Raw genomic sequence first — 11,795 nt, forward strand, 5'->3', positions numbered from 1 at the left:
TCTTGCCCTCAAGAAGAAAGAGATACCCTGCAGCAACAGTAACAAACAGTTAGGGGGAGGGAGAAGGGGAGGAGTGGTAGGGGAAGATGGACAGGAGGAAGTGGAGGTTGAAGGAGGTAGAAACATTGACCAACATATTTTATCTTTTTGTTCAGAGCTGTGATCCTTGATCATGTCTTTTGGCCCTCAATATAGGAGTCCACAAAGAGGACCTAACTTTTTAATGTTCTTGTCTATACTTACATAGTAATCAAAGTTAATATTTAAACAGAGTTAAATATATAAATTATCTCATTCAGTCCTCACAAAACCATGCAAGGCAAGTATTATCAGTCTTTTACAGATGAGGGAATCAAAGCTCAGCAAGTTTAAAGTTATTGGGCCCAAGTCCCATTGCCTATGGATGACCAACCAAGATCTCCAACTCCAGGTTTAGTGCTTTGAATTTCCATTTATTGAACCAATTGCTTCTAACACCTCTTAGCCTTCCATAAAAATACTATTCCTGAGAACTTTCCTGAACGCTCGGTGAGACGCGGAGGAGCGGCGGCTACCCGAGCTGCGCCCAGCAACGCGCTCCTTCCCGCTCCCCCACATCGGCCTCGGCCCTCTCACCGGCTGTAGAAAATGGTGAAAGAAACCACTTACTATGATGTTTTGGGGGTCAAACCCAATGCCACCCAAGAAGAACTGAAAAAGGCCTACAGGAAACTGGCCTTAAAGTACCACCCTGATAAGAATCCAAATGAAGGAGAGAAGTTTAAACAGATTTCTCAGGCTTATGAAGTACTCTCTGATGCAAAGAAAAGGGAATTATATGACAAAGGAGGTGAACAGGCAATTAAAGAAGGTGGAGCTGGTGGTGGTTTTGGCTCCCCCATGGACATCTTTGATATGTTTTTTGGAGGAGGAGGAAGAATGCAGAGAGAAAGGAGAGGTAAAAATGTTGTGCATCAGCTCTCAGTAACCTTAGAAGATTTATATAATGGTGCAACAAGAAAACTAGCTCTGCAAAAGAATGTGATTTGCGATAAATGTGAAGGCCGAGGTGGTAAGAAAGGAGCAGTTGAGTGTTGTCCCAATTGCCGAGGTACTGGAATGCAAATAAGAATTCATCAAATAGGGGGCGCCTGGGTGGCTCAGTGGGTTGAGCCGCTGCCTTCGGCTCAGGTCATGATCTCAGGGTCCTGGGATCGAGTCCCACATCGGGCTCTCTGCTCGGCAAGAAGCCTGCTTCCCTCTCTCTCTCTCTCTCTGCCTGCCTCTCCGTCTACTTGTGATCTCTCTCTGTCAAATAAATAAAATCTTAAAAAAAAAAAAAAAAAAAAAAAAAGAATTCATCAAATAGGACCTGGAATGGCTCAGCAAATTCAGTCTGTGTGCATGGAGTGCCAGGGCCATGGGGAACGGATCAGTCCTAAAGATAGATGTAAAAGCTGCAATGGAAGGAAGATAGTTCAAGAGAAGAAGATTCTAGAAGTTCATATTGACAAAGGCATGAAAGATGGCCAGAAGATAACATTCCATGGTGAAGGAGACCAAGAACCAGGACTGGAACCAGGAGATATTATCATTGTTTTAGATCAGAAGGACCATGCTGTGTTTACTCGGCGAGGAGAAGACCTTTTCATGTGTATGGACATACAGCTGGTTGAAGCACTGTGCAGTTTCCAAAAGCCAATATCTACTCTGGACAACCGAACCATTGTCATCACCTCTCATTCAGGTCAAATTGTCAAGCATGGAGATATCAAGTGTGTGCTAAATGAAGGCATGCCAATTTATCGTAGGCCATATGAGAAGGGTCGCCTCATCATCAAATTTAAGGTAAACTTTCCTGAGAATGGCTTTCTGTCTCCTGATAAACTCTCTTTGCTGGAAAAACTCCTACCTGAGAGGAAGGAAGTAGAAGAGACTGATGAAATGGACCAGGTAGAACTGGTGGACTTTGATCCAAATCAGGAAAGACGGCGCCATTACAATGGGGAAGCATATGAGGATGATGAACATCATCCCAGGGGTGGTGTTCAGTGTCAGACCTCTTAATGGGGCCAATGAATAACACTGCTGGCATTTTATGTGCAGTAGTGAATGAGTGAAGGACTATAATCATAGCTCACTACTTGCTATTGTTTTTGTTTTAATATTCAACTATAGTAGTGTTTTAAAAGTTAAATGAAGAATAAACTCAAATATAAAAGCTCAAAAAAAAAATACTATTCCTATTTCCTACCTTAAAATTAACAGCTATATAATAGCCAAAGCTACCTTGAAAAAGAACAAAACTGGAGGGGCACCTGGGTGGCTCAGTGGGCTAAACTTCTGCCTTTGGCTCAGGTCATGATCTCATGGTCCTGGGATCGAGCCCCACATTGGGCTCTCTGCTTGGCAGGGAGCCTGCTTCCCCCCTCTCTCTGCCTGCCTCTCTGCCTACTTGCAATCTCTTTCTTTCTGTCAAATAAATAAATAAAATCTTTAAAAAGAAAAAAAAAAAGAACAAAACTGGAGGCATTATGCCCCCTGATTTCAAACCATACTACAAAACCACAGTAATCAAAACGGTATGGTATTGGTATAAAAACAAACATATAGCTCAATGGCATAGAATAAATATATAGAACCCTGAAATAAACCAAAACCAAGTCAATTAATTTATGACAAAGGAGCCACAGATACACACTGGGGAAAGGAAAGTCTCTTCAGTGTTGGTGTTGGAAAAACTGGACAGCCACATGCAAAAGAATGAACCTGGGCCACTATCTTATTTATACACAAAAAGTAATGCAAAATGGATTAAAGATTTGAATATAACACCTGAAACCATAAAACTCCTAGAAGAAAACATTGGTGGTGATCTCCTTGACATCAGTCTTGACAATGATTTTTTTGGATTTGACACCAAAAAAAAGGCAACAAAAGCAAAAATAAACAAGTGGGATGACGCACTACAAAGTTTCTGTACAGCAAAGGAAACCGTCCACAAAATGAAAAGGCAACCTGCTGAATGTGAGGAAATATTTGCAAATTGTTTATCTAATAAGGAATTACAATCTAAAATATATGAAGAACTCATAAAGCATGATAGCAAAAAAATCTTATTAAAAAATGTGCAAAAGATCTGAATAGACATTTTTCCAAAGAAGACATAGAGATGGCCATCAGGTACTTGAAAAGATGCTCAATATCACTCATCATCAGGAAAATTAAAGTCAAAACCACAATGAGCTATCACCTCACACCTATTAGAATGGCCAGTATCAAGAAGACAAGAAATAACTAGTGTTGGTGAGGATGTGGAGAAAAGGGAATCCTCATGCACTGTTGGTGGGAATGTAAATTGGTGCAGCCAATTATGGAAAACGTATGGAGATTCTCAGAAAATTAAAAATAGAACTACCAAATGATCCAGCAATTTCTACGTCTGGGTATTTATCTAAAGAAAACAAAAATACTAACTCAAAAGAATAGATGCGCCTTCACTTTATCATAGCATTATTTCACATAGTCAAGATATAGAAACAACTTAAGTGTCCTTTGATGGAAGAATGGATAAAGATGTAGTATAGATTATTAGTCATAAAAAAGAATGAAATACTGCCTTTTGTGACAGCATGGGTACGTCGTCAAGCATCTGCCTTTGGCTTAGGTCATGATCTCAGGGTCCTGGGATCGAGCCCACGTTGGGCTCCCTGCTCAGCAGAAAGCTGGCTTCTCCCTATCCCACTGCTTGTTTTCCTTTTCTCACTGTCTCTCTGTCAAATAAATAAATAAAATCTTTAAAAATAAATAAAATCTATAAAACTAAATAAAATCTTAAAAAAAAAAAACAAAAGCTGCCTCATGGCTGCAGGGAGAGGCTCAGGCACAAGCCCTGGGACCTGGGGGACGCCACAGGGGCCCCTCAAGGGGGTGCTGGGCTCCAGAAGCTCCTGGTCATGCTTGAGAGGGAGCCTTTCGAAGAGCTACTGTCCTGGGATGCGCCAGCCTGCGGAGGTTAGTCAGGTGGTCGCTTATTTTTTGGATGAGTTTCACCTGATCTAGAAGTAGTTCTCCGGGAAGTCACAGAGATGGGAGTCTGCACAGGCAGAACCAGAGCAGATCCAAAAGGCCTGATTCAGGCTCTTTTCCAGAACCAAGGGAGCTTCCCTGGCACCCAGGGCTTTACCCCATTCATCTTGGGACTGCTTCTGCACTTTCTGAAGAGGATGAGGCCTCCGCACAGATTTTACATTTTTAAGAGACACTTAGCACCCTCAGGCTTCTCTTTAGCCAACTGGTGGAAGAAGTGGCCCACATCTTCCAGAGCCACATCATCAAGGTCAAATGGAAGCCGAGAGAGGTTGGTGTAGGAGGCCTGCAGATGCATGTAGACTAGGCAGTTGATGGCAGCCTCTACCTTGCTGGAATAATTCTGATGGATCTGGTTGCTCATGGTTGACTGGTAATAAGGAGTTAAGCTCAGAATAGGGTGTTGGCCGGTCCAAGAGGCAGAGGATGGCCAAGAAGGTGGCTCTGAAAGTTAACACTGGAAAAAAGGTTGGAGGGTGGTCGGAGGCTGGTAGAAGGGACAACCCTGGGTCTGTTCTGTCCAAACACTGTTGAAACAAGAGACAGATTCACAGAACCACTGGGCACACTGCCTCACTTATATGTAGAATCTTTAAAAGCATAATAATTCCATAGATTATAGGTTGCCAGAGGAAGGGGGTAAAAGATGGGTGAATTGGGTGAAGGGAGTCAAAAGATACAAACTACAAATTATAAAGTAAGTCAGTCATGAGGATGTAATGGACAGCATGGCAACTATAGTTAATAATACTATATTACATATTTAAAAATTGCTAAGAGAGTCAATTTTAAAAGTTATTTTCTCAGGAAAAAGAATTCTGTAACTATATGTGATGACAGATATTAATTAGATTTATTGTGGTGGTTATTTTGAAATATATACAAATATCAAATCATTATGTCATATACCTGCAACTAAGATAATGTATGTCAGTTATATCTTAATTTTAAAAAAGACATGAATGGGTGCCTGAATGGCTCAGTAGGTTAAAGCGTCTGACTCTTACTTTCAGTGCAGGTCATGGTCTTGGGGTCATGAGATCGAGCCCCACATCAGGCTCAGCACAGAGTCTACCTGAGAGTCTCTCTCTCCCGCATTGCTCCTCCCCCCACCCATATGCACACATGTCCTCTAGCTCTCAAATAAACAGATTAATCTTTTTTTTTAAAAAAGACATGAATGGAGAAATTGAGGTAAATTCATATAAGGACAAACCATTAAGCAATAAAAAAGAATTATTGATCACATAACAAAATAGTTGAATCTCAGAAAAAATTCTGCAGAATTAAAAGGCAGGTAAGGAGCCCCTCAATGGTTCAGTTTGTTAAGTGTCTGCCTGGGCTCAGGTCATGATCCTGGAGCCCTGGGATCAAGCCCCACTTTGGGCTCCCTGCTTAGCTGGGAGTCTGCTCCTCCCTCTCCCTGTTTATGCTTGCTCTCTCTCTCAAATAAATAAATAAAATTAAAAAAAAAAAAACTCTTCTTAAAAAAAAGAAAAAAGACAGGCCAAAGAATATATAGCTTGATCTACTTATTTAAAATTCTAGAAAATGCAGGGGCGCCTGGGTGGCTCAGTGGGTTAAAGCTTCTGCCTTCGGTTCAGGTCATAGTCCCAGGGTCCTGGGATTGAGCCCCACCTCGGGTTCTCTGCTCGGCAGGGAGCCTGCTTCCTCCTCTCTCTCTCCCTGCCTCTCTGCCTACTTGTGATGTCTGTCAAATAAACAAATAAAATCTTTAAAAAAAAAAATCTTAAAAAAAAATCTAGAAAATGCAAAGTGGCAGAAAGTAAATTAATAGTTTCCTGGGTGTATAGGTAGAGGAAGAAATTACAAAGAGATACAAGAAACTTTTGGAGTGGATGGAAATGTTATTTTGATGGTGATGAATACATATATCAAAATTGACATATTACATATATCAATTCTTTATTTTAAAAATGAATCATTTAGCATATTGATAAATCAATAAAGCTGGGGGAGAGGTAATTAAAGAAAAATATTGTTGTTTTAATTTCTTTTTTTTTTTTTTTAAGATTTTATTTATTTATTTGACAGACAGAGATCACAAGTAGGCAGAGAGGCAGGCAGAGAGAGAGAGGAGGAAGCAGGCTTCTTGCAGAGCAGAGAGCCTGATGTGGGGCTCGATCCCAGGACCCTGGGATCATGACCTGAGCCGAAGGCAGAGGCTTTAACCCACTGAGCCACCCAGGCGCCCCTGTTGTTTTAATTTCTTATAAATGGTCTGTGATTCTTTCAAAGAGCAGCTTGTTTTTCATAATTCAAGAGAGTTCACTTAATTAGGTCAGTTTTATAATTTCTCAATTTTGACCATAAGTGGTTTTCACAACACTGACACCTTTATTTTTAAATCCGGACACTTTAAGGAGTGTCATGAGGAGAGTGTCATGATTCTTTCTCAGTAAGCGGCTCTATGTGTCTCAAATGTCTTTGTTTACAGGATCTTTCTTTTCTTTCTTTCTTTCTTTCTTTCTTTCTTTCTTTCTTTCTTTCTTTCTTTCTTTCTTTCTTTCTTTCTTGTAGGCTCCATACCTAGCATGGAGCCAAAAGCAGGGCTTGAACTTACAACCATGAGATCAGGGCCTGAGCTGAGATCAAGAGTTAGATGCTTAACTGACTGAGCCACGCAGGCACCCCTAATTGCAGGCTTTCTAAGAGGAATAAACTACTCTCATTGTACCCAGCATTTTTATTAGGGCTACAAGAGACCATGAATTGCTCATAGACTATTTTAAAAGAAGAGAGTCTATTGTAAAGCTATGCTTAGACTAAAATTGGAACTGGATTTCAAACTGGAAAGTCATCAAGATCTGAAGCAACTCTAGGAACTAGCTACCCTTTCGGTCTTTCTTGCGGGTAATGTCTCTTTTTCTTTCACAGGAACCTTTTCTCTCTACATGTCCATTCTGTTCTCCTCCTTCTACTCATCGTTTTATTTTTCTAAAATATCTTCAGATATTTTAGATCCACTTTTTATCCTTCACCCCTGGGCTCTCTTTCCTGGAAGTCTGACCTGCATAGAATGAGATCGGTCTGTTTAGTTTCCTAGCTCCCTCCTTGCAAGGTCACTTTAGGCACACTGTCCCCTCAACCAAAGATCACTGCTCCTCTCAAAGTGACTTGCTCGATATAACTGTCCCCTGCCAACCTGTTCTTTCCCCTGTCCCTTCAGGTCTAGGGGTGGCAATAGCTCCCTTGCTACCCAGATTAGGTTCCTCTACTATCCCTATAGCTCCCTTACACCCTGCCCACACATTTCCAATTAGTTCCTTTGTAGATAAACTCAGCTCAACTTATCATTTGCACGTCTTTTGTTTCCTGTTAGAACCCTGAGTTACATATTTGTTGATCTTGTTTTTTGTGCTTTATTTCACAGCTTCTGTTTTGGTTTGCCATGATCCACCAAGGCTCCTTTCTCTACCCTTCCCCAACATTCTCTGTATTTGCAAATTTCAATATCTAAGTGAGAAAATCTCAGGCAAGTGGCTTACTTTGTTTTTGCAAGCCAGGTTGTGTGGAAGGTCACAGGCTAGCTGAAGGGCTAACAGCTCTTAGGACAGTTGCCTGTCTCTGGGCCACACATTTGGGCAGGGGACGTATGCAAGAGAAAAAGAGCATAGTACAAATTACGTGGCCCTCAGAAACCATGACTGAGGGGCCCCTGGGTGGCTCAGTGGGTTAAGCCTCTGCCTTCCGCTCAGGTCGAGATCTCAGTGTCCTGGGATTGAACCCCACATCAGGCTCTCTGCTCAGCAGCGAACCGGCTTCTCCCCATCCTTCTCTCTGCCTGCCTCTCTGCCTACTTGTGATCTCTGTCAAATAAATAAATAAAAATCTTAAAAAGAAAAAAAAGAAACCACGAGTGACATGCTCTCTCTTAGAAAGTACTTGGAGTATACACAAGTACAGTATTTAACATAAAAAAACTTAAAGATGAATAAAATATTCTGGTTAGTCTTAAGCATGCTGATATTTTGTAAGGTGCTTATTTCTATCCTCCTATGGCCTTATCACAGTAAGTTTGCTTGTCCTCATCGTTTATAATGACCCAGAGGAATCCAGGATGGGGTTGATTGAAATCATGCATCTCAACAGGATAGCATAGGCAGCTGAAGTACCAGAAATAAATCAGGCTTTAAAGACAAGTAAGTTTGGATCAAAACCCTAAAGTTACAACTTAATTGTTTTATTACTCTAAACTTCCATTTCCTCATCTATAAAATAAGTATAATTATATCTACCTTATGGAGCTGTTACAGAGATTAATGAGAATATATCTAAAGCATAAAACAGTAAATACTCAGTAAATTGTAGTTATTATAATCTCATATGCTTATTTTAATTAAACATTCACAGCAAAAGTTTTGGCTTAATTTAGAATCATTTTTTTAAAAGATTTTATTTATTTATTTGACAGACAGAGATCACAAGTAGGCAGAGAGGCAGACAGAGAGGGAGGAGGAAGCAGGCTCCCTGCCGAGCAGAGAGCCCGACTCGGGGCTCGATCTCAGGACCCCGAGATCATGACCTGAGCTGAAGGCAGAGGCTTAACCCGCTGAGCCACCCAGGTGCCCCTAGAATCATTTTTAAAAGGAGGGGAGAAGAAATGTGTCTCAACAGGATAGCATAGGCAGCTGAAGTACCAGAAATAAATCAGGCTTTAAAAACAAGTAAGTTTGGATCAAAACCCTAAAGTTACAACTTAATTGTTTTATTACTCTAAACTTCCATTTCCTCATCTATAAAATAAGTATAATTATATCTACCTTATGGAGCTGTTACAGAGATTAATGAGAATATATCTAAAGCATAAAACAGTAAATACTCAGTAAATTGTAGTTACTATAATCTCATATGCTTATTTTAATTAAACATTCACAGCAAAAGTTTTGGCTTAATTTAGAATCATTTTTAAAAGGAGGGGAGAAGAAAAAACGAAAGCAGATTATTACTCCTTTCCCCATCTTTCCCTGATTAGTTGCAGGTACCTAAGATCTGGCTGTTGTGAGTTCAGTCGTACCACATTCTGGAGTCAGTCCATACCATCCTTAACGGTATATTAGAAATATCATTTCCACAGGCAAAGGAGTCTGAAATCAATCTTACTCTGAAAAACTCTATACCTACTGCATGCCTTTTCCTCAACTCTCAGTTGTTTTGACCAGTTTGTAGAATTTTCACTTTGATTCATGATTTGCATCATTTCCTCCCTTTGGAACAGAATCCTAACTTGAACCCTAGCCTGGCTGCCTAGGGCCCCCCAAAATCTGCTTAGTCCAGCAGTTGGCAGTTTCTTCTCCTGGGAGCCGATCCAACCTTTGCATCCCCAGCCGACTGCTAGGGACCTATTTCAAACTGGAAAGACCCTACTCACCCTTCTTGTACTCTTATTTGACCCCAGCCAGTTTGGCAACTAGGTTTCCTATCAGGTCGCTCGCGCCCTGGGGCACTGTGCTGGGAAGTACTGTGGAGCCTTTTCTGGGTGAAGTAATTGACGGAGAAAGTCTCTTGCCTTCAGGAGGGCAAGGTTGGGAAATGTGGATGGTGGTGGCATGTATGCCATGCATTTGCCAGCCGTGGCTTAGAGATTCCTGCTGCTTGATCCCCACACAAGATTAGAGTCCTTTTGCATTCATGCCAGCCATCAAGCCGGAGTTTTTCTGATGCTCTTGAACCTTGTGATTTAGATTGACGTTACCCTCACGGAAGTGCCCTTTCCAGCAACCAGGTGGCCATGACTGCCGGTCATTTTTCTCAAGAGCAGGGTAGCGACTTTACATAACTTCTCCCTTTTAGACCTAGGCTGGTGTAACAGTGTCTCACTGGATTACTTTGCTATCATTTGTGGTTCCCCTACACTCCACCTACACCTTTATAAATGGTCTCCCCTCAAGTTATCCTATTTTGAGAGTTCCATCTGTTTCCTGTCAGTACCCTGACTAATACAAGTCCTTACTATGTACCAGGCATGGAGGATACAACAGTAAACAAAAAGATGAAAATTCCTACTTTCTGGAGATTACATTCTAGCTAGCCTCAAAGTGTCTTACAGGCAAGATTGCCTAAGTTATAGCCTCGCTGGTCTGAAGTTTATACACCTGTCTTGTCATTAGTCACAATTAAGCAAATGCACACCTGTGCCTGCATGCATATTTTTGTGTAAACCCCTAAAATAAGGACCTCGGAAAATCCTAAGGATAAGTGATGAGGGAGCAGAAGGCCCGCTAAGGACAAAGCACAAGCTGATACCAAGCAACCTCCCCCCGCCTCCCTGATGGATGGGATATGTGTGACATTCCTCCAGGCAACTTCCAACTATCTTTTTTTTTTTTTAAGATTTTATTTATTTATTTGACAGAGAGAGAGAGAGACAGGCAGAGGGAGAGGGAGAAACAGGCTCCCCGCTAGAACCTGATGCAGGACTCAGTTCTGGGATCCTGGGATCATGCCCTTAGCCAAAGGCAGATGCTTAAGGACTGAGCCACCCAAGCACCCCTTCTTCCAACTATCTTAAGGTTAATATTGTGCTAGAGGGAAAAACAACCTCAGCTTGGTAGTAGCAAGGCCTCCAGTATCCCAAGGGTCTTCTTTAGTATATGAATGTCCTCTTGGACACCTCCCTTTTTCTTTATTTCCCCCAACCCCATAGTATATAATCAGCCATTCCTCACAACCTCAGCACAGCAGGTCTTTCTGCCAATGGGTCCTATCCCTGTGCTTTAATAAAACCACCTATTGGGGGCACCTGGGTGGCTCAGTCGTTAGGCATCTAATGACTAACCCAGGATCCTGGGATTGAGCCCCCCATCAGGCTCCCTGCTCAGCAGGAGGCTTGCTTCTTTCTCTTCTACTCCTTCTGGTTGTGTTCCCTTTCTCTCTGTCAAATAAATAAATAACATCTTAAAAATATAAAGAAATAAAATCATCTATTTGCACCAAAGAGGTCGGCTGCGGACCTCACCAACCTTTGGAAACTGCATCAGTAGGGACTCTCAGATTTCCTGAAATCTCCCATGTGTTGCCTTCATTTGTTCAACAAATATTTGTTAAGAGACTAAATGCTCAATACATTTTAGTTGCCTTACTGTGTTCTAAGTATCATACTATAAGCTGGGAAGGTAGGAAAAAGAAGGGTACAAAGATGAGTGGGATAGGCTGTGTGAGAAATAGACTTGTCACAATCATCACACAATGTAAAAAGGCTGTAATAGGTTTGTGAGAGGCGGTGTGAGAGTATAGAGAAGAGAATGACTTCATTCATTTTGGGGATTGGGAGAAGCTCCTCTGAGCTTGGATGGACAAGTAAATACTTTTCCAGAAAGAGAAAAAGGGAAGGATGTTTAGGAAGAGGAAAGGAGTTATGAAAAGTTCTGAGCGTGTGTCAGAAAATAGTTTTCTCTGCAAGGTAAAGTACCATGCCGGAGATGGTGGCAAGGAATGGGCCAGGAAAAGGTATGCAGAGTCCAGATTTTGAAGAAGGATTGTATTTGAAGAGTTTGAAGTTTATTCTAGCAAGTAACAGGGAACAATTCAAAGAATTTTAAACAGAAAAGTGAAAAAAATAAGATTATATTTTCGAAAGAAAATGGGGAGAGCAGTAGATATGGAAAAAGATGGAAAACATGGAGAACACATAGATTTTTATTGTTAACAGTATAGGAGAGAAATGACGAGGGCCTACATTAAAAGCCTGACAATGAGAATGGACA

General features: G+C 41.3%; 1 protein-coding gene and 1 pseudogene across 1 annotated transcript; one reads left to right on the forward strand and one right to left on the reverse strand.

The window, feature by feature from the left end:
- Nucleotides 1–524: 524 nt before the first annotated feature.
- Nucleotides 525–2,200, forward strand: LOC125084525 (dnaJ homolog subfamily A member 1-like). Its single transcript, XM_047701937.1, has 2 exons — nt 525–1,126; nt 1,349–2,200. The coding sequence occupies exons 1-2, from the start codon at nt 628–630 to the stop codon at nt 2,044–2,046; spliced, it is 1,197 nt and encodes a 398-aa protein (XP_047557893.1). The 5' UTR covers nt 525–627; the 3' UTR covers nt 2,047–2,200.
- Nucleotides 2,201–3,029: 829 nt separating this feature from the next.
- On the reverse strand, nt 3,030–4,432 carry LOC125084376 (ferritin light chain-like; annotated as a pseudogene).
- Between the last annotated feature and the right edge of the window lie 7,363 nt (nt 4,433–11,795).

The sequence above is a fragment of the Lutra lutra genome, chromosome 14 (assembly GCF_902655055.1).
Source record: "Lutra lutra chromosome 14, mLutLut1.2, whole genome shotgun sequence".
NCBI classification, from domain to species: Eukaryota; Metazoa; Chordata; class Mammalia; order Carnivora; family Mustelidae; genus Lutra; species Lutra lutra.